General features: G+C 36.9%; 1 protein-coding gene across 3 annotated transcripts in view; it reads right to left on the reverse strand.

Annotated features, from left to right (window-relative positions):
* The window catches only part of tlk1b (tousled-like kinase 1b), a 47,145-nt gene that overhangs the window by 12,535 nt on the left and 10,598 nt on the right, over positions 1 to 24,012 (reverse strand). For 2 of the 3 annotated variants that reach the window (XR_012407185.1, NM_001024951.2), the window contains exons 2-14: positions 17,538 to 17,656; positions 15,826 to 15,897; positions 12,945 to 13,020; positions 11,249 to 11,292; positions 10,901 to 10,990; positions 8,179 to 8,265; positions 7,821 to 7,913; positions 7,604 to 7,714; positions 5,208 to 5,344; positions 3,889 to 4,074; positions 3,600 to 3,666; positions 1,290 to 1,387; positions 23 to 104 (exon numbers count right to left, since the gene is read on the reverse strand). Coding sequence is in view for 2 of the 3 variants with exons in the window: in NM_001024951.2 (NP_001020122.2) it covers positions 23 to 104; positions 1,290 to 1,387; positions 3,600 to 3,666; positions 3,889 to 4,074; positions 5,208 to 5,344; positions 7,604 to 7,714; positions 7,821 to 7,913; positions 8,179 to 8,265; positions 10,901 to 10,990; positions 11,249 to 11,292; positions 12,945 to 13,020; positions 15,826 to 15,897; positions 17,538 to 17,656 (1,262 nt within the window). In the remaining variant the exon portion in view is untranslated. Of the gene's footprint in view, positions 1 to 22; positions 105 to 1,289; positions 1,388 to 3,599; positions 3,667 to 3,888; positions 4,075 to 5,207; positions 5,345 to 7,603; positions 7,715 to 7,820; positions 7,914 to 8,178; positions 8,266 to 10,900; positions 10,991 to 11,248; positions 11,293 to 12,944; positions 13,021 to 15,700; positions 15,740 to 15,825; positions 15,898 to 17,537; positions 17,657 to 24,012 lie in introns of all 3 variants that reach the window. The other variant, XM_073952602.1, reaches the window with a different exon arrangement.

The raw sequence follows: 24,012 nt of genomic DNA on the forward strand, positions 1-24,012 counted from the left end.
AATAATGTAAAAAATGAAATACCTTATAAACTTCACTGAAACCTCCTCTTCCCAGCAAGTGTAACAGAAGATATCGTTCATTAAGAGTTGGATGGTCTTTAAACCTACAAAAAAATATAAAGGTCAGGCATAATCACAGCTTTTTACCAACAATACTTTGAGAAGGATTAAAGGCTGATTTATACTTCTGTGTCAAACGCTGACGTATGCTACGGCGCTGACGCATAGCCCTTCGCCGTGGCCGTCGGCGTCGCTGACGTGCACCTCACAAAAAATGAAATTACACGTCGCAACGACGAGTAGCGCAAGCTCTGTGATTGGTCGGCTTGGTAGCACTGACGAGTCTGGGCGGGACCGAGAGCCGCGCGAATGGTGCGAGCCTGATGGAGCGATTCTTTACAAGAGTGGAGTACCGTGAAGGAGCTCCGGATGGAAAGTTTTGTTTTGTGTTTACCTCATAGTTAAAGTTGTTGCTCGTCCGCCTATTCCTGCCTCAAATTAGCGAGTTTGAGCCACTTGTACATCCCGAAGTGTTCAGGAAAAGCAAAAAAGCAGCGAAGAAACTCGACACAGAGGAACATTTACACCTCACTGCCAACTAGCGTTTCAGAAGTGTTAATGCAGACCAACAGAGACAGTGCGCAGAAGTATAAATGCACAGCTACGCGCGTTGCATCCGCCGTGAGTTACGCCGGTCACTTGACGCAGAAGTATAAATCAGGCTTAAGAATGTGATTAATAATTTTCAGAAACAGCATCATTTGAATTGCAGAAAAAAAATAATAAAGTAAAATAAAATATAGTTCATATAATCCAGTGGTCACCAAACTTGTTCCTGGAGGGCCGGTGTCCAGCAGATTTTAGCTCCAAGCCTAATCAAACACACCTGAACAAGCTAATCAAGCTCTTACTTGGTATACTTGAATCACCCAGGCAGGTGTGTTGAAGCAAGCTGGAGCTAAACCCTGCAGGGACACCGGCCCTTCAGGACCGAGATTGGTGACCCCTGATATAATCAGTTTGTTTGTTCTCTGGTTGAATTGCTTTTAAAATAACTTTTAAAAACATGACAACAGCAGTAACCCATATTTAAGACCTCCACAAACAAAATGTATGTTTGTAAATATTTAAATGAAGTGAATATTATGTAAAATATACATTTTAGTAGAATTTGTTTATAACTACAGTAATATAATTTATATTAAATTATTTTAATATTTAAATGTTGTAAATAAGAAATAGTTTTCTACTGGTTATTATTAGTAGTAGTAGTAGTGGGCGGGGCTTACTGAGAACTGTCCTCATTGTTGATTCTCTTAAGCTCTCGAATGTGCAGATTCCTCACACGCTCCAACCGTTCCAGCTCCGCCTGGATCTCTGCCTCCTCCTGAACACACACACAAACATTGGATTTTCAAGTTTTATGGGTTGTTTATGGGTCGTTTTTATTATGTTATCATTCTACTGCTGTTTATTGTAAAATTGTTGGTCTCTGAACAACTAATGGTTACCATTGACTTCCTTAAGGGGAATCAAACTATGGAGGTCAATGGTGACCACCAATGAAGGTAAAGTCAATGGTGACCCATCAATCAGGAAGTGAGCTCTAAAGGTGACCACTGACTTTTATAGGGAAAGAAATACTATGAAAGTCAATGGTGACCACCAATGAAGGTAAAGTCAATGGTGACCCATCAATCTGGAAGTAAACATAGACTATCACGACTGACTTACATAGGGAAAGAAATAGTATAGAAGTCAACAGAGACCATCATTTTAGTTGAAGTCAATGTAACTAATTCTGGAAGTGAACACTGATGGTCACCATTGACTTACACTGGGAAGGAAATACTATAAGTCAATGGGGACCATCATTTTAGTTGAAGTCAATGGTGACCAATCAATCTGGAAGTAAACATAGAATATCACGACTGACTTGCATAAGGAAAGAAATAGTATAGAAGTCAACAGAGACCATCATTTTAGTTGAAGTCAATGTAACTAATTCTGGAAGTGAACACTGATGGTCACCATTGACTTACACTGGGAAGGAAATACTATAAGTCAATGGGGACCATCATTTTAGTTGAAGTCAATGGTGACCAATCAATCTGGAAGTTAACATAGAATATCACGACTGACTTGCATAAGGAAAGAAATAGTATAGAAGTCAACAGGGACCATCATTTTAGTTGAAGTCAATGGTGACCAATCAATCTGGAAGTGAGCATTGATAGTCACCATTGACTTTTATATAGGAAAAAATACTGAGGACGTCAATAGCGACCATCAATGTAGTTGAAGTCAATGGTGACCTATCAATCTGGAAGTAAACATAGAAAAATCCCCATTGACTTCCATAGAGTAAGAAATAGTATAGAAGTCAACAGGGACCATCATTTTAGTTGAAGTCAATGTAACTAATTCTGGAAGTGAACACTGATGGTCACCATTGACTTACATTTGGAAGGAAATACTATGAAAGTCAATGGGGACCATCATTTTAGTTGTAGTCAATGGTGACCAATCAATCTGGAAGTGAGCATTGATAAAGAAAAAAATACTGAGGACGTCAATAGCGACCATCAATGTAGTTGAAGTCAATGGTGACCAATCAATCTGGAAGTAAACATAGAAAAATCACCATTGACTTCCATAGAGTAAGAAATAGTATCGAAGTCAACAGGGACCATCATTTTAGTTGAAGTCAATGTAACTAATTCTGGAAGTGAACACTGATGGTCACCATTGACTTACATTTGGAAGGAAATACTATGAAAGTCAATGGGGACCATCATTTTAGTTGTAGTCAATGGTGACCAATCAATCTGGAAGTTAGCATTGATAAAGAAAAAAATACTGAGGATGTCAATAGCGACCATCAATGTAGTTGAAGTCAATGGTGACCAATCACTCTGGAAGTGAGCATTGATAGTCACCATTGACTTTTATAAAGAAAAAAATACTGAGGACGTCAATAGCGACCATCAATGTAGTTGAGGTCAATGGTGACCAATCAATCTGGAAGTAAACATAGAAAAATGACCAAGACTTCCTTAGGGAAAGAAATAGTATAAAAATAGTATAGAAGACCATCAGTATCTACGGAGACCATCATTTTAGTTGAAGTCAATGTAACTAATTCTGGAAGTGAACACTGATGGTCACCATTGACTTACATTTGAAAGGAAATACTATGAAAGTCAATGGGGACCATCATTTTAGTCGTAGTCAATGGTGACCAATCAATCTGGAAGGAAGCATTGATAAAGAAAAAATACTGAGGACGTCAATAGCGACCATCAATGTAGTTGAAGTCAATGGTGACCAATCAATCTGGAAGGAAGCATTGATAAAGAAAAAATACTGAGGACGTCAATAGCGACCATCAATGTAGTTGAAGTCAATGGTGACCAATCCATCTGGAAGTAAACATTGAAAAATCACCATTGACTTCGATAGGGAAAGAAATAGTATAGAAGTCTACAGGAACCATCATAACTAAATACTATGGAAGTCAATTGTGACCAACAATGAAGTTGAAGTCAATGGTGACCAATCATTCTTTATCCACATTCCTCTGTAGCACGCGCACAAACCTTTTTGAGATGACCCAGTCTCAATTTGAAGATTTCCTCCTGCTCATGATACTCCGCCACAGTCAACCTGAACACAGACATGTCAATGATATCAAAAATACAATGCAAAAAAACACTTTTTACACAAGCCGTAGCTCCATAAATCATGCATGCTTATATGATTATCCTAGAATGATGAGCCTTGGTCCACACCAGTCCTAATGAACTCATTCTAACAGCCATAAAAGTCAATGGGAGTCCTGGTTTGGAGGTGAATGAGGGAGTATGTGTGTGCGTGCTGATTTCTTACAGTGTCGGCAGGCTGGGTTTGAGGAAGGGGTCGTTGTCAGCTCCGTTCACCGCTTTGGTCTTTCTCTGTTTGGACTCATTGGGGGTCGGGCTCTGGGAGGAGGGTGTGCTGGGAGGTTTGCGCTTGGCTAGAAGTTTTCGCTGCCTCTCAATCTCTTCCCGCTGCTGGTTTATCCACTCCTGCTGCCTTTTAACACACATAAATTAATGAATAAATATTAGAAAGCAAAAAATAAATAAAATAACCCGTGGATTACACAAAAGGCTGATTTTTGTTTTTCAGAGTATGGACTCCATATTTGGATTATTTAGAAAGTTTGCCCCTATCATTTTGAAAATAATATTGTTACCGTATTATTATCTGAAAAATAAGCAATGTTTTTACCCCTTTTTCTGATCTGTTTATTAGGGGTAGTCCTGTTTTATATATAATCTGTATACATATATTATATCTGTATATAAAAATAATAAAAAAATTTCTTTGTGTGGCTTTTAAAGATGTATTGTTAAATCTTCATTTTTGTGAACGTTCAATAATTATAAATACATAAAATATATAACAACATAATTTTTATACAAAATTATATATTAATACATAATTTTAAATATATAAATACAATATATAAATACATAATTTTAAAAAAGAAAGCAAAAAAATTGCAATATTAAAATTTTCAATGGCAGATGCATTTTTGTGTCTACAGATGCGTAATTTAATTAAATAAATACTTTTGTTTAACGTTTTTATTATTATTGGCCTTTCATTTATTTAAATTAATAAATGAAAGGCCAATAATAATAAAAACGTTAAACAAAAGTATTTTGTTCTCAACATTAAAACAAGACATTTAAACATCAGAACATCACATTACGATAATACAACTTCAGGATAACATACAAAACCTAAAAATAACACAGTATGAGAATTAAGAAAATAAATAAATAAGTAAATAAATAAATAATAATAAATAAATAAATAAAAAATAAAAAGAGAGCTAATATAGAGTATAATTATTTACATACAATATCAAAAGTAATTCACTGTTTAATCTTGATGTTTTATTTAAGTTCTATTCTGCTGTCAGGTCTTTCATTGATTATCAACCTGAAATATAAAAACTGATAAATTTGAAATATTTCTGCCAGTTCAGAAGAGGTTTTTTTTTTTTTTTTTTGCAAACAGGAACATAAAAATCAAGATTATATCAGTTAAAATTTCAATATTGTACTCATTGAGCCAATTTCCAAACAAAGTGAAGTGTTCCTGTAAATAAAAAAAGACTGGATAGGAAAAACTCCGACTTTGTGTGAGACTCTTACTTGACGAGGTTCTGGAAGGCATAACCATCAGTCCACTGTTCCGAGTAGGATGCCCCATGTCGGACTGTGGTGAAGTGTCCTAGACGCAGCCGGTCCTGCATGCTCTTTTCCCGGCAGGACTGTTTCTCTTGAGTGCTCTAGTGAGACGAAAACACACTTGAGGGTCAACAACTGCCATTATCCACATTTATTAGTTACAATTTTAAAATTAGTAAAAAAAAAAAAATAATAAAAAAAAAACAGAAAAACTGATTTTAAAGCTATTAACATAAAACACATATTACTTTTTTAAATGCACTATAAGGTTTTAACATCACCTAAGATTAATAAATGCTTTTGCAGATTCAACTTACCTGAAGTCAAATGCAACCTAACTGTAAAAGGATAAGAGCCTTTGGGTTTTTGAAAATGTCCTTCCATGTAATGTGTGACAGCTCTAAGTGAAGTGAAATATCCAGCTAAGGCTTAAATCTTAAAGTGCACAATGTTTAAAACTATTGATTCATCTATGAAAGAGTCGACTCAGAATGGTTCAAATGAATTGCCGCTGTAACGAGTCTTTAGCCGTGTCGGCGTTATGTCAATATGGAACTCAAGCCCTGCCCCATTTCCTGCAACGCAGTCGACCAATCGTAACAGACTGGGTCATTGGACCAATCAGCGCAGGTTAGCATGGTGCAAAGGAGGGGTTTGGAAACAAATGAATCGCTGAATGGATCACATGAGAGTCGTTGGAATAATTAGTTAAAAATAAACGCATATTATAAGACAATTAAAGTGTTTTTTGACCTTGCATGCATATCAGACTGTTGTTAAAGACCCCCAAAAATCAAAATATGACGTTTTTAATGCATAATAGTGACTCTTTAAAACTAGAAGACTATAAATAGTCACAGAATTTTCAATGTTGTAGGCAAGATTAACATGAAAACTTTTATGTTTGTAAATAAATCAACATTAAAGGGTCACAAAACACCAAAACACATGTTTTGAGCTGTTGACAGTCGTATATGTGTCCCACACTGCTAAAAACACTATTAGGACACCTATATTTCACTAAAAAGTGTAAATTGGTTGTTTTTGCGTTATTTCAAGCAAATTTGTACTTCTGGTTTGAAACTAATTTTTGAAGCTGCGTCACGGTCATGACATAATAGCGTGTATTCCAGCATGCAGACTGGACGTCTGTGCCAGAGTGAGTCTTATTACGTCTTACAGTGTGATGCATTAATGCATGAGTAAGGCTTGGTTCAAACCAATCAGCGTGCTCTATTGTGCAACTTCATGAATATTCATTACTGTCACAGTGTTTAGACGGCAGAGACGCCACGTTGTGTTGGCAAAACAAGCGTGAAGTGTTGCTTTTATAGTTTGCTGCAGTTAAGTTTTGTTTTCATTTTCTCTCTGTGAGAGCTCAGCTGGAGTCACGTGTGGATTACAGTGTACGCGACGCTCGACAACTAAACTTACGTGTCTAAGGAGGATTATTGTTTACCTGAGAGCTGTTCTCATCTGCAAACGCTGAGATCCAGATTCGCTTTAGTCTCCTCTTAATAAAGACGCGGCTCTAGTTGCTGTAGATTGTCCTGTCTCTACAGATTTGGTAAGTGAGCGACCAGTGCTCTTTGTTTATTCAGTTCGTATTTTATTCGTATCGAACAAACTATTGCACCGAGTGTAAACAAGTTAGCTTTACAACCAAACTATAACCTCATGTAGGATTTTGTGACCGGAATAACACACGCGGCTTTCTGACGCTACCTGCCGAGTGCATCTAAGTTTCCGGGAAATGCTGAGTGTTTTTTCTTTCATTCGCCGTGCGGTATCAAACATTGCATGAAAATACACGCTTAGAGCAGATCCTCGAATCAAATATCTCGTTTGTGGCGAGGGACATGAATGAATTCCCTGAATGAAAGAGCCAAACTGAAGTTAAAGTCCACCATTTAATAATTCGGCAAATAATTCAACTACAGATGTCCATGTAAACACAGTCACTTTCTCCCCTGTTGGGTGTGTGTTTTGACTCTGAAACTCAGCGCACCCAAATAGACACTCCCACACCATGCCTCTTTTCTTCCTCCGACACTCCCCCTAAACAGAGATGGACACGCCCACTTTTCTGACTTTTTCCAAAGTAGAGGTGTGAAAACACCCTGCTGAAACAAGGGGGTTTCATGGCCCTTTAAGTCTTATTTTCATCTGCAGTGATAAACAACCACTGAATATTTCTATAACAGGCACTCTAAAAGATAAAATAATACATAACTATTCACTTTATTTTGAAGTGCCCATGACATCAATATCATGCATGTTCCTGAACACAATATATTGACTTACTAAATTATATATCGGCACATGTATACACAGCTGCAAGCACATAAGACACAGCTTACCTTCTCAATCAGGAGTTTTTTACTCATCGTAGTGCATTTGTTCAGACGCTCCTTGAAACGTTCCAGCAGTTTCTGCTGCTCATCTATCTGTCTGCGGAGGTCACAGTTCGCCTGGGTGGAAAACATCAGAAACACTTACAGTCTGCACTCAGATGCCGCTTCCAAAAGCGCAAAATGAAGCTCAAGGGCAGGTGAAACTCATCTGTCTGTTCCTCACCCTGAGTAGATCATCTATTCTGCCCTCCTTCTTCTCAAGGTCAAGATTCTTATTGCTCTCAAGTGCAGCCAGTTTCAACAGTGTCAAATCCGTCTGAGAAGAGGAGAAAACGAGTAAAATGTGGAGAACGGCAGAGATCAGTCTCAGTGCATCATACAGCTGAAGTCAAAATGATTAGCCCTCCAGTGAATTTTGTTTATTTTCTTTTATAAATATTTCCCAAATGATATTTAACAGAGCAAGGACATTTTCACAGTATTTCCTATATTTGTTTTCTCCTGGAGAAAGTCGTATTTGCTTTATTTCAGCTTCAATAGCAGTGTGTGTGTTTAAAAAGCAACAGCGATGCAAGTATTACCTGGACACTTCTGCTGCTCAGCTGTTTCAGATTCATCGTGTGATCCATGAAACACAGGCTGGTGGGTGATGAGCTGTTCTGTCTGACCTGGAGAGGGAAAAACAGCAGCATTAAAATGATTTTGTGGTGTTATTTAAAGGATTAGTTCACGCAAAAATGAAATCAATGAAAAAAATATATCATTTTTAAATCAGTTAATTAAAATGCTGTTATTAATTACTCATCCTGGTGTTGTTTCAATACCCTCAGATCTTTTTTATGTTCTGAACACATCTAAGATATTTTAGATGAAATCCTGGAGCTCTCTCATCCTCCATAGACACAAATAGAACCAAAAATATTGCCAAAATTTTCCACGTGACTTCAGTGGTTTAGCTTTATTCATACGAAGCTCCAAAACACGTTTATGAGGCAAAACAAAAACTGTAAATACGACTTTGTTTTGGTTAATTTTGTGGACTTTGAATGTCTCAGGATCATTGCTGTCTACCAAGCCTGATGCGATCCTTAACATCTATATTGATCCTGAAACATATTTTTTGTTGGAAAATGTAAATTCAATATTCATCAAAGGCGGCAACACCAAAACTCCAAAAATATACATTGATTAAATTAAAAAAGCGGACACAAAGCGTGTAACGTTTCAAGCCACACGGCTCTTCATCAGACAGTGTTCATCACAATCAGGTGCTCCTTTTTGTACACTTCAGTATCACATGATATCCTCTCGCATATATGTCCCCGTATAGATACATACATATGTATACATACATACACAATCAATCCTTTCATTTCATTTTCTTGTCGGCTTAGTCCCTTTATTAATCCGGGTTTCGCCACAGCGGAATGAACCTCCACTCACACATTCACACACACACTCATACACTACGGACAATTTACCGCATGTCTTTGGACTGTGGGGGAAACCGGAGCACCCGGAGGAAACCCACGCGAAGGCAGGGAGAACATGCAAACTCCACACAGAAACGCCAACTGAGCCGAGGTTCGAACCAGCGACCTTCTTGCTGTGAGGCGACAGCACTACCTACTGCGCCACTGCCTCGCCACAATCAATCATATACACATATTTATATACATGCATATGAATACATGCATACATACTCACTCATTCATAAATATAGCCAAGATATTTCAAGTGAAAATCCAAAAAAAAAAAAAAAAAAACATAATATTACATCACAAATTATACAGAAAAACTGAATGATAAAAAGACATGTTTATGCACAGTCTGATGATGATGATGACACATTTTAAGATTACTGCCAAATCAGCTTCTCTGGCTATGGCAAGGCAAAAAAACAGATCAAGTTTACCACATTTTATAAATATGACTTTTCTATAATTATAAAAATATTCTAACACTTAAAAGTCATTAACAGCAATAAATAATACACAAGATAAAATACATAAATAATAATAATAATAATAATAATAATAATAATAATAATCCTAATCATAAGAAGAAAAAGAAGAAGAAGAAAATCTAATCGTTTTTTATCTAATAGGGTTTACTTTTGATAACAATTGGATTCATATTTAAAAATATTTAATTTAATAATAATTTATTATTAAATAAAATATTTAATATTTAAGATTCCGGCCGATTTGAAAATGTTTATTCATTTCTCAGTGGTAATATAGGCCATATATTTTGGTGCATTTGAACAGATTTATTAAACAGATATATTTAATAAAATAATATTTTAGTCATCAAACATATTTAGAAATGGAAAGACAATACATTTAAATGCAAGTGGAAAATTGCAAAAAATTTTAAAAAGTGCAAAAAATATATATTTTTTTTATTTAATAATATTTTTATTTATTTAATTTAAACAGAAAAAAAAAAAAAATATATATATATATATATATATATATATATATATATATATATATATATATATATATTTATATATATATATATATATATATATATATATATATATATATATATAATTTTTTTTTTTTTTTTTTCAATAATTCAGAGGAAAAATATTAAGTAATAAATAAATAATAAATAATAAGTAAGAAAAATCGCCTTTAAAAAAAAATATATATATATATATAGTTTTTTTTTTTTTTTTTTCCTCGCCTTTAAAAAAATGTATTACTTAATATTTTTCCCTAAAATAATTTTGGGTGTTCTAATTTTTGGACTGTTATCATAGTTTTTTTCCTAAGATTAGCTCTGAATTTGGCTTCAGTACTGCCTAATCTAATATATATGCACAAATATATTACTGTAAAGCATTCTACAGAAAATATGCTGAGCACTGTAAATGAAAAAACACGAATATGCACAATATTACAGGTGGGAAATTATGAAAATTAATAAAATTAAAATTAAATTATATTCAACATTAAGTTGATTAGTGTGAATGAAAGTAAGGCTGACCCAAAGAGATAGTACACCCAAAAATTCTGTCATCATTTACTCGCCTGTTTCACATCAGTTTGAGTTTGTTCTGTTGTGCACAAAAGATTTTGAAGAATATTGGGCTCCCATAACCAATTAAATTCCTTACTATGGAAGTCAATGGTTACCGGTTTCCAACATTCTTCAAAATATCTTCTTTTGTGTTTAACAGAGCAAAAAAAAAAAACCTCAAACCGATATGGAACAAGCAAAGGATGAGTAAATAATGACAATATATTTTTTTGGGTGAAATATCCTTTTAAATCCCCAAACCCCAGGACTTACGATGGCTCCAGGCACAGAGTGAGAGTTCTGTGGCGAGCGCAGGACCGGAGGAAGACCCCGGACTGGACTCGATCCGTTTCCTCCCTGGAACTACAAGAAGATGAAATGATGTTTTTAAAAACACCACACAACATAATAACAGGATGTGACGTCATCACAGGGTCACCAATAATGTGCATTTCACAACTCCACAAATCAAAACATCTACAGAAGCGAACAGCCATTCAAAAAAAGAAAAAGCAGCAGCAGCAGCAGCAGCAGCAGTCTGACTAAAAGCTCAATGACTCCTGACTGACATTTAATACAGAGCTGATAAAAGGAGAGTCATCCTCACAAAGCTGTACTCACATCAAAATAATCGCTGATCTTAGGCCCTCGGCCGGAAGACTTTCCTGAGAGGTAAAACAAATATATAAGTCAATGGATGCAATCACTTTTCTGTAATTGCACTGCATCATTTCTGTGCTAAACATTAAACAAAAATCTCCCCCTTCAAAAAAAGATCATGAAGCACATGATTCTGGAAGTGAAATGCCAAGCCTTCAAACAAACTATGAATCTCCACTTTTTTTTGGAAATGGTCTCATTTTACAACTACCCTAGAGTTAAACAGAGGAGTTTTCCCATTTTTGAATCCATTCAGTCGATCTCCGGGTCTGGCAGAAGCACTTTTAGCTTAGCATAAATCATTGAATCGGATTAGACCATTAGCATCTCGCTCAAGAAAAAAAAAAGGTTTAAGATAATTTTCCAATTTAAAACTTGAATCTTCTGTAGTTACACTGTGTACTAAGACTGACTGAAAATTAAAATTAGCAATTTTCTATGTCAATGTGGCTAGGAACTACACTACCTGACAAAGGTCTTGTTTTCGATCCCAGTTGTAAGAGAAAAATAACTTTTAGTTGATTATTTGGAAAAGTGTCAGAAGGTAGATTTTTCTGATGAATCATCTGTTGAACTGCATCCCAATCATTACAAATACTGCAGAAGACCCACTGGAACCTGCATGAACCCAAGATTCTCATAGAAATGAGTCAAGCTTGGTGAAGGAAACATCATGGTTTGGGGTTACATTCAGTATGAGGGCGTGCGAGAGATCTGCAGAGTGGATGGCAACATCAACAGCCTGAGGTATCAAGACATTTGTGCTGCCCATTACATTACAAACCACAGGAGAGGCAAATTCTCCAGCAGGATAGTCTCCTTCTCATACTTCAGCCTTCATATCAAAGTTCCCGAAAGCAGAGAAGGTCAAGGTGATGCAGGATTGGCCCGCCCAGTAATCAGACATGAACATTATTGAGCATTTCTGGGGTAAGATGATAGAGGAGGCATTGAAGATGAATCTAAAGAATCTTGATGAACTCTGGGAGTCCTGCAGGAACGCTTTCTTTACCATTCCAGATGACTTTATTAATAAGTGATTTGAGTCATTGCAGAGATGTATGGATGCAGTCCTCCAAGCTCATGATGGAGTCAGACACAATATTCATTCTGTCTCCACTACAGCATGACTTTATATTCTATACTGGACATCATTTCTGTTCAGTGAAGACTTCTAAGTAAAGTCAGACCTTACTGTCCTAATTAAATAATTAAAAATCAAGGCATGATCCTATTTTATTGTGGTCAAATAAGCGTAATCTAGAGGCCTTTGCCCTTCATTTAAGCCACTTCTGATACCAAATTATCAACTAGAAGTCAAGGTATTTGCTGTTCCTAAAACTTGGATAGGCGACATGACTTTTGTCAGGTAGTGTATACTCCAAAAATTATTACGTCAGAATTAGTAGTATTAGACAACCTTTCATTTTCCAATGGTCTACAACTAAAAATTTAAATAGGAAACATTTTAGGAAATTATAGATTTTTTTGTGAGATGCTAATGGTCTAATCCGATTCAATGATGTGTGCTAAGCTAAGCTAAAAGTGGTCCTGCCAGACACAGAGATCATCTGAATGGATTCAAAAATGGTAAAACTCAAATATTTCACTCTTGGGGAGCTGTAAAATTCATTTAAGAACGGGAAGTTGACGTTACCTTGGCTGCTCTCAGATTGGTTATCAACCTTCCTCTTTCTTCCTCTGGATGACTCGGAGTGCTTCTTCTCTGGAGTCTTAGGAAAACAGGAAAAAAGCGTCAATAATCCATTCAATCAATAACTCCATTCACTAAATCAATATGATCAATATTAATGCTTCAACCATTTTCCTTCTGAAGGTGAATTCAAGCCTCACAGGAGCCGTAAACGGTTCACCAAATGACAGCTACTGTGCGTTTAAAAATTCAAGCATCATTTACCACATCATTCCAAACCCATTGAATTTTTATTAATTTCCCGTGTGCTCTTTTCAGCGAGTATGAACAGATGCTGTCAAACACAAAACAAATACGATCAAACTATCATAGAAGAGTAATGTGGTAAGGTGTTGCAGTGGTTAGCACTGTCATTTCACAGCAAGAACGTTCCTGGTTCGAGTACCAGCTGGGCCAGTTGGCATTTCTGTGTGGAGTTTGCATGTTCTCCCCGTGTTGGCGTGGGTTTCCTCCCAGTGCTCCGGTTTCCCCCACAGTCCAAACACATGCGCTATAGGGGAGTTGGGTAGGCTAAATTGTGAACGTGTGTATGGGTGTTTCCCAGTACTGGGAAGAGCATCCGCTGCATAAAAACCTTTGCCAGTATAGCTGGCGGTTCATTCCGCTGTGGCGACCTCTGATAAATAAGGGACTAAGCTGAAGGAAACAGAATGAATGAATAGAAAAGTTATGCCATGAGAAGTCAGGCAATATTAAGAAAAAAAGGGGGAAAATGGGAAGATTGAAATTACAGGAGTTTTTTGGGATAAATAACAAAACAGGACGGTGTCGGGAGATGGGTCTGAAATACGGGAAACTCCTGCTCACACATACACTCTGCACTCTTGACTACTTCAATATTGTTGATGAGCCGTGGTGGGCATTTCACTCTGTATCACGCTGAACCGCTGTTGACAAATAGCAACAGGCTGTCATCGGTCCAATCAGCGCAGATTAGCTTTGTGCTAAGGAGGGGTTTGGGAACAACTGAATCACTGAACGATCCATATGGCTATCGCTAGTATAATTAGGTAAAAATAAATGCATATTATAGGCAAGGCAAGTTTATTTATATAGCACATTTCATACACAATGGCAATTCAAAGTGCTTTACATAAATAAGAATAAAAGAAACAAGTAAAATAAAAATAAAAACAAATAATTAAACTGCGTAAAAACAAAACAAAACATAAAAACAGGTCAAATGTGATATAAAAGAATGAAGAAGAAAAGAAAAACATGATAGTGCAATCTGTCGGACGCAGCACAGTGCTCATTCAGTAAAGGCACAGCTAAACAGATGTGTTTTCAGTCTTGATTTGAATGTGCCTAATGTTGGAGCACATCTGATCATTTCTGGAAGCTGATTCCAGCAGCGGGGGGCATAGTAGCTGAAAGCTGATTCAACCTGCTTCGACTGAACTCTTGGAACTTCTAGTTTATATGATCCTGCTGATCTGAGTAATCTGTTAGGTTTGTATTCAGTGAGCATATCTGTGATGTATTTAGGTCCTAGGCCATTTAGTGATTTATAGACCAGTAATAATACTTTAAAATCTATTCTGAATGTAACTGGCAGCCAGTGTAAAGACCTGAGGACAGGTGTGATGTGCTCTGATTTTCTGGTTCTGAATATAAGACAATGAAAGCGTTTTTTGACCTTACATGCATATCAGATTGTTGGAGAGTCTTTAATCCAAAATATACCCCTTTTTAATGTATAATAGGGTGTCTTTAAGACCAAGCAAAACCCTCTGTTGGCTGTCGCTTCGGTGAAGAGGTCTGCATAAAATTTTCGAATTAAGCGCGGGAGCGGTCGGAAACTGGTTTAATTTTTGACGGAAGCGGGCCATCTAGCAATATCACTCCGGAGCAAGCGAGCACGAGTATGTATGTGTGTGAATAAGACAGCTTGATGCTGTGTTCAGCTTGTTTGTTGCTGTGTGTGTGCATGCATGCGCGCGAGAAAGAGCTTTGTGTGTGAGTGCTTGGTGCTTATGTGTGTGTGTGTTTATACAGACAGCTTGTTGTAGGCTGTTTGGACTCTGTATAGCTGGGTGGTTTTTGATTTTGTTCTCCCCCCGCTCTTTAGTGGGATCAAGTGCGGCGGGTAGAAAACGGGGCGGGGCGGGGAGCGGGACAAAAAATGCTAAATATAAGCGGGAGTGGTCAGGTTCGGGCTAAAACCTGGCGAGAGCGGGCTTCAAAATGTAGTCCCGCGCAGATCTCTACTTTGGTGCGACTTCAGCTAATCAGTTTTGGCTAATGCAAACAATTGTTTTTCATAAGTCCAACAACCAGCCGTGTGAATACTAATTTATTTAAATTTCTACTAAATACTATAGTGGTTTTTTTTTTACCATGCTGACACCTCCAATAGAGACAGACGATGTTGCACAATCAGCTAAAACGTGACTAGAATTAGTTATGTATGGGCGATATATATTACATCACCAAAAATGATTGAGGTCTCGTCCATGTGTTGTGCGATAAGTCGATATATTGATTATTGTGACAGGCTGCAGGTTAACTATGCTTATGTACTGAATGCGATGTCGTAATAATGTGCAACTTGTTGTAAAGCTGCTTTGGACAGCTTTATACAAATAAACTTGGATTGAATATAAGTAAAAGTCATCAGAATATAATTTTGATGAATAATTATGCTTATTTATGAATAATTATTCACTTTAATTATAAATATATACTATCGAACTCACTGAATATGCAGGCGATCCTCCTTTCTTTATGTCAGAGTTCTTTATAGAAAAAGCACACGAGAAAGTGTTCAATAAACAGAGCTCAAATATCTAATTCTGTAAGTTTGCATGTGAAAAATGTTCACCTCGGACTCCTTGTCACTCGATGACCCCAGGCTGCCAAAACTGTGACTGGAGCACTCGTTATTGTTCAAACCCTAAAAAGGAAGTTCACAATCAATAGATCAATAAATCAATAGGTCATTGTGATAGATTGCTCGTGGTTGCTGGCAACATCACTTGTTTTCAGAGCAAATACATGAAAGCGAAGATTATGCACATGCATTCATTTACACTGGGGGAAATAAGTATTGAACACGTCACCATTTTTCTTAGAGAACATATTTCTAAACATGCTGTTGACTTCAAAGATGTTCACCAGATGTTGATAACAACCAAAGAAATGCATATTTGAAAATAAAATAAAAGCAAATTAGTTTACATATGAAGTTCTGTGTAAATAAAAAATAATGAAATGACGCAGGGAAAAAGTATTGAACACATGAGGAAAGGGAGGAAAGCCCAGACAGCAGCTGAAATCTCTTATGGCCCGTTTCCACTGAGCGGTACAGTACAGCAGTGGTCCCCAACCTTTTTCTAACTGCGGACCGGTCAACGCTTGACAATTTTTAGGGATGTCCCGATACAACATTTTAACTTCCGATACGATACCGATATTGCAGCCGTCAGGCCGATACTGATACCGATATAAATCCGATATCAGAACAAATTATGAAAACTATTTTTACCTATTTTGTTGAGTCGAATGTATGAACGGCTAGATCAAACTGAGAACAAGTCAGCAACAGTTAGTATGAAAAAACAACCAGTTGCATAAATGTAAACCTTTTACATACGAATATATAAAATGAATTAAAGAATAAATATTAAGACCCTGAAAAATATCTTAATTGAATAAACAAAAATACATTTTTAAAGTGCAAAAAGCTAATTAAAGGTCACTTCAGTTATTTATTTTTACCATCAGCAAAGAGTAGAAACTGCTGAGAGCAGGAACATAAGAAAAAAATATTGTTTATTGAACAACTGCTAAAGGTTCAGTGTCCAAAGTTTCAATTTCACACACAGCTTTTTGATAAATTTTTCCGGGACATGTTCGGCGATTAGAAATCTTGGCTGAATGCAATTTTTTAGTCCCAAATAGAGGACATGTCCGGGAAAAAGATAATGTATTGTAGGCTTTTTTTCCCGCGTGTCCTCGCGCTCTTCTCAAAGCTAAAGTCAGAGCAGGTGTCCAGCGCGTCTCTGTGGGTCTGCTGCTGCAGCAGAGCCCGCGAGTCTGTGGCGGAGACTTTTCTCATGCACACAGAACCGGGCCACTGAGGTAAAGTTTTATGTGTGGGAAGCGCTGATGATGAATTAGGTATCACACTGGATGAACCACGATTGAGGCTCGCACAATGTGTGCTACGTCGCTATTCTGTGCCTTATGTTGCTTAGCAGCCTTTTGCAAAACAATGTAAAGATCGCTTGACGTGAAGTCATTATCCATATGAGAGGCGTCTTTTGATTTCATTTTATTACATATAGCCTAATTTGTAAACTAATTAGACTTGTTTTCTTTGCATATATGGATTTCTTAGGTTGTTATCAACATCCGGTGACAATTTTAAGTCAACGGCACCTTTTAAATGTTTTCTCAAAAGAACGGTGACATGCTCAATACTTATTTCCCCACCCTTTATATATTCATTTAGTTTTTCATTACTTTGATTTCTTTAATACATGCTCCAAAATCAATTTAAAAAAAGGAAATGTTTGCATGTGTGTGCATTACCTTAGGTCCACCGCTCGCGCTCCCTGTGCTTCCTCCCGTGTTGCCACTCACAGCCCCAATGAAACGTGCCTCCAAAAGCTCCTGCCGGCGTGGATCCAGAGAATGCAGCTCATCCATACCTACAAACACACACACACAAACATATATATATCAATCTCCAGTCATTCACACACAGGTAACAAGGCTCAGGTTCAGGAGGGGTGTGATCATGATGACGAATCCTCCAGGAATCTTACAAAACCGTCAAGTCATTGTTTTCTGATCCTCTACCACCCTAAAAAGCCTGAAGATAATACCAACTTGTATTACAATTTCAGTGGCACACCAAGTACAGGTTTGCAGTCTCTAAACTACTTTGTATATAGTGTGTGTGTATATTGTGCATACAAATAGGTCTACTATTATGCATCTTAAAGAGACAGCACACCTAAAAAAAAGATTAATTTACCCGTAGGCCATCTAATATGTAGGTGTTTCTGTTCCTTCAGTAAAACATTAAAAGATAGCTCAAACCAAAAATTAAAAATCTTGCCATTTTCTTACTCTTTGGTGCTATTAAACATCCACAAATTTCATTCAGCTGAACACAAAAGTTATTCTGAAAATTAAGGGTGTCACGATTCTCCAAATCCTCGATTCGATTACATTTTCGATTCTAAAGGCACGATTTGATTCGATTTTCGATTATGAATAATTAATTAATTAATGACCAATTAATTATTTGTAGCCTACCGTTTAAACCACCTGACCTGCATGGTCTTTGTTTTACCCATAAACAAATCATACAGTAAATGAATAAAGGCAAGATACACACATAATTACCACCTGTCAATCACTTTTTCTGCGGAACTCGTGAATAGGCAGTGATCTGTGTCGTTATAATGGCGTCGGTAGACGCACAACCAACAGGAACCAGCCAACAGTAACTGAGGTGTTCGCTAAAATGACTAAGTACAAGTGAGTGAAAGATTGAAGCAGTCCTCTGACTGCCTGGACCTGCTGTCTCGAGCGCATGGCTGTGAGTGCGTCTGTGTGGTCACGTGATGTGCATTTTCAGAGGTAGTGAGGAAGGAGGGCTGCTCCGAAATGCTACACGCAACTGTGGATGTCAAATCGTTGTTGTTCTAAAATGTCATTTAAAAACAAAGACAGTGTAAACAGGGCCTGAGTGTGTACTTTTCGCGAGCGGATTTGCAACAGGGGCGGGCGGAGGATCGCGATGCCGGTGTTGTCTATCGGACGAACCGTACGTAATACGTACATAGCAGAGCTTGCAAAACTGTGTTTTTTTTTGTCGACAACACAAACATTGTCAACATAACTCACTAAAAATCCAAAATGCTTACACACCGGCGACTTCAATGAAAGAGGAGAGGGTTTAAGCTCTGTCGACGGGTCTCCTGCTTCTGCAGTTTAACAAGCACTTCAACAAGCCTGTTTTTTTCCCGCTTGGCAAGCCAAGCTGACGTGACATGGGGCGTGGCAGTATCGACGATTCTATTTTTTGATTCGAAATCGTGACACCCCTACTGAAAATTGACATGCATAGTAGGAACAAAAAAAGCTATGGAAGTCAATGGGTGCTGCTTTCCAACATTGTGTTCAACGGAACAAAGAAACTAGTGTGAGTAAAGTAACTAGGGTGAGTAAATGATGACTTCTCATTTTGGGAGACCTACACTTTATAATAAATTTGTTGTGAGAGTTATTAAGGACATTGTACCAAGAGGTGACCAATATTTATATAAGATTCTTTTTGTTGCATGCAAAAAGACTAAAGCAAGGAACTGGCTTCAAGAGTCAATGTTGAAACGTAAGCAGAGGTTTGAGGTAATGGAAGAACTTGCATTTATGTTGAGGATGAAAATGGATAGGCGAGGCAGTGGCGCAGTAGGTAGTGCTGTCGCCTCACAGCAAGAAGGTCTCTGGGTTGCTGGTTCGAACCTTGGCTCAGTTGGCATTTCTGTGTGGAGTTTGCATGTTCTCCCTGCCTTCACGTGGGTTTCCTCCGGGTGCTCCGGTTTCCCCCACAGTCCAAGACATGCGGTACAGGTGAATTGGGTAGGCTAAATTGTCCGTAGTGTATGAGTGTGTGTGTGAATGGGTGTGTGGATGTTTCCCAGAGATGGGTTGTGGCTGGAAGGGCATCCGCTGTGTAAAAAACTTGCTGGATAAGTTGGCGGTTCATTCCGCTGTGGCGACCCCGGATTAATAAAGGGACTAAGCCGACAAGAAAATGAATGAATGAATGAAAATGGATGGGCGGCACGGTGGTTCAGTGGTTAGCACTGTCACCTCACAGCAAGAAGGTCATTGCTCCGGTTTAATAAGATCAATTAGCTGTGTGTGTTTGTGTGTGTGGGTGTTTTTCAGTACTGGGTTGCAGCTGGAAGAGCATTTGCTGTGTAAAACATATGCTGGATAAGTAGGCGGTTCATTCCGCTGTAGCGACCCCTGATGAATAAAGGGTCTAAGCAGAAAGAAAATGATTGAATGAATGACTGAATATTTGGGGCCAGTTCATCAGGAAGTGAAGATTTTGTTCTCTTTGGATGTTAACGGTGCTATATGCACAAAATTGATATGCTGTGTTTCAGTGTTGCGCACAAGTTTAATGCGTATCTTTGAATGGAAACAGAGGGCAGAACGGTGGCGCAGTGGCTAGCGATGTTGTCTTATAGCAAGAAGGTCACTGGTTCAAGCTTCGACTGGGTCAGTTGGCACGTTCTCCGCGTGTTTGCGTGGGTTGTACTCCGGGTGCTCAGGTTTCCCCAACAAGTCCAAAGACATGCGCTATAGGGGAATTGGGCAAGCTAAATTGTCCATAGTGTTTGCATGCATGTGAACGAGAATCTGCGTATGTTTCTCAGTGATGTGTTGAGGCTGGAAGGGCCTCCGCTGTGTAAAACATAAGCTGGATAAGTTGGCGGTTCATTCCACTGTGGCAACCCCTGATTAATAAAAGGACTAAGGCGAAAAGAACTTTAATTGATGAATGAATGAATAGATGGAGACACAGCTAGGTCTCATGAAGTACCAGAAACTGAACATTATTTACAACACTGTTACTTGTAACCATAATCTCAAACAACAGCACTTGGCTTGCAAAAGAATCTTTCTTAAGACCAGGGGCCTCATGTACGAAGACTTGCGTGGAAATCTTACTAAAACATTGCGTACGCACAAAGCTGTAAATGTGCGTACGCAGAAAAAAATTCAGATGTATGAAACACTGCATACGCCGAATCTCACGCATATTCTTTTGTACATCTAAATGAACGTGAAACTGAGCGCAACATGCACGAGCACAAAACCCCTCCCTGCCTCCTCCCCCGTATGAATATGCTAATGACTATGCTAATGGCAAAACCCAACGAAAAAGCAACGGCAAAATCAAGCAAAAAGAGAAACTTTGAACAGAATTTGAATTGGAGGTGCTGCTTTCGGAGGTAGACCGGAGAAAAGCGGTGTTATTTGCAAGTTTGTTCTCCGGAAATAACAACAAAAGAAAAAAAATAGAGTGGGAGAGTTTAGCTGATACGGTTAACACAGTTGGGTCTGAACATCGCACTGAGTGCATTTAAAAAAGAAATAGTGTGGTTTATATCTGTGAAATGTTGCAGTACCCTTAGCAGTCTCAGTGGCGCACCTCATAAGAAACATGTGATCATGTACTGACACGTTCGAGCATAAACTCGGCTCGAATCCAGTGTCTGATGAATTCTTTCTTCTTTTTTTCCCCGCTACATATCAGATTTTGCCCACTATCTCGAGAAAGACAAGTATGAATCATCAATAAGTTTGTGCATCATATTTTATTTGCACATTTATTGAATGGAAATGTTTCTGATTCACGCATGCAAATTTATCTTCACATAGTGTCTTTATAGCAATGTGCGTGCAGTAGATAGCTCAGATTACATTGGGAAAACAGGCGACTGCTGCAAATTGTGCTTTAATGTTTAGCTGGTCAACTGTATGGTATGGAAATCTTATATACCTGCTAGATGAACCCGTCTCATACAGACGCCATTGCAAGGATCAGACACTTTGTAGAGAAGAATTTAACACAACTGCCTCTAGGAGTCGCCAATGGAAATAAAACAGACACGCACAAAAAATGTGCGTACGCCTGCCAGAAAGCTGCCGTGAACCTGCGCACATTCCCACGTTCAGTTCATTGTTAGTAAATCCAAACGTGAGCGATTCTGAGCGTGAAACCTGGCGTACGCAAAGTTTTTGTGCGTACGCAGCGTTGATACATGAGGCCCCAGGACCTTGATTGAGAACCTAATGAGTCAATTCAGCAAATCAGACTGAATCATTAAAAAAAGTTAACGCTTCATACAAACAAGTTACTCAAACACATTACACACTTTCAGACTTGCCCAACAGTCACCCCTAGTTGAAACAAGCCCAAATTCCAGTGTACATGATCAAAATGTGCCTGGTTTCACATCTCATTCGCCAACCCAGCTCCTCCAACAGTGACTAAATTGAAAACAAAAGAGCTGTGATTCAGACTGAAGAACTGATGAGCCATAACAGAACTTGAAGAAAACTGAAATTTAAGTAAATGGTTTTTCATGGTTCATGTTAGACTAATTAATTCACATTATATGTTTTTAATATGTATAATATTCACGTTTCATTTCATTATTGGGTGCTTTAAGTAATCATATATGTCATGGCGTGTTTACAAAATTGAACCAGTGAATCGTATGTCTAAAACAATCAAACAGCAGAAAGAATCAGTTCGCTGAAAAGATTCAGATTCATCCATTTGCCAGAGACTGTGAATTACAGTTGCTAATGATGCAAATAATCGACAGCAATTTTTTACAGATGTTTCTTTGTGTTAGTAGATGTTCACGTTTATGAATCACTAACGATCAGTTTAAGCCCAAACCTTTTTTAAATGTCCTTCTGAAAAGAAACATTAAGTCACGTCCATCTTGAATGGGTAAATTAACAGCATAGTAAAATATTTTGGGGTGAACCAGCCATTCAAACCAAACTCTATGCTTATTAGTCATGTTTTCTGCAAACTTTTGCAGAGCTTTTTCCTGCAGGAGACAGCATGACAAACAGGAAGTACTATGAGACGTTTCCTGCTCATTATCAGCTGATGCCACTGACAGCAAAATCTTATTTTAGTCTCTGAAAATAATGACAACACTTTAGGTGCTTTAAAAAACATTATTCAGGAAGGATGCATTAAACTGATCAAAAGTGGCAAAATAATGTAACCGTCTAGTCTTTAAAGAAACCTGACAAAGTGCTTTTTTTCAGGATGTGTTATTTATGGAGCCAGATCAGTTTTAAAGATAATACCTTTGCAAAAAATAAAACTCATACATGCGGAAAAACCGATTCGTAAATCCAAAACACAGCTCACAAATACACAAAATCAATTCACATCTTCAAGTAAAAATCATAAATATTTCCCAAAATGAATTGAATGGATGCATCAATATTATGAATTAAATTAGTTTAGAATATATATGAATTGTGTTTTGCATATTTATGAATTGTGTTTTGAATATATATGAATTGTGTTTTGAATATATATAAATTGTGTTTTGCATATTTATGAATTGTATTTTGCATATTTATGAATTGTGTTTTAAATATATGAATCGTGTTTTGAATATATATGAATCGTGTTCTGAATATATATGAATTGTGTTTTGAATATATATGAATTGTGTTTTGAATATATATAAATTGTGTTTTGCATATTTATGAATTGTGTTCTAAATAAATATGAATTGTGTTTTGAATATATATGAATTGTGTTTTGAATATATATGAATTGTGTTTTGAATATATATGAATTGTGTTTTGAATATATATGAATTGTGTTTTGCATATTTATGAATTGTGTTCTGAATATATATGAATTGTGTTTTGAATATATATGAATTGTGTTTTGAATATATATGAATTGTGTTTTGAATATATGAATTGTGTTCTGAATATATATGAATTGTGTTTTGAATATATATGAATTGTGTTTTGAATATATATGAATTGTGTTTTGCATATTTATGAATTGTATTTTGCATATTTATGAATTGTGTTTTAAATATATGAATTGTGTTTTGAATATATATGAATTGTGTTTTAAATATATGAATTGTGTTCTGAATATATATGAATTGTGTTTTGAATATATATAAATTGTGTTTTGAATATATATGAATTGTGTTCTGAATATATATGAATTGTGTTTTGAATATATATGAATTGTGTTTTGCATATTTATGAATTGTGTTCTAAATAAATATGAATTGTGTTTTAAATATATATGAATTGTGTTTTGCATATTTATGAATTGTATTTTGCATATTTATGAATTTTGTTTTAAATATACGAATTGTGTTTTGCATATTTATGAATTGTGTTTTGCATATTTATGAATTGTGTTTTGAATACATGAATTGTGTTTTGCATATTTATGAATTGTATTTTG

Source organism: Danio rerio, chromosome 6 (assembly GCF_049306965.1).
Source record: "Danio rerio strain Tuebingen ecotype United States chromosome 6, GRCz12tu, whole genome shotgun sequence".
NCBI lineage: Eukaryota > Metazoa > Chordata > Actinopteri > Cypriniformes > Danionidae > Danio > Danio rerio.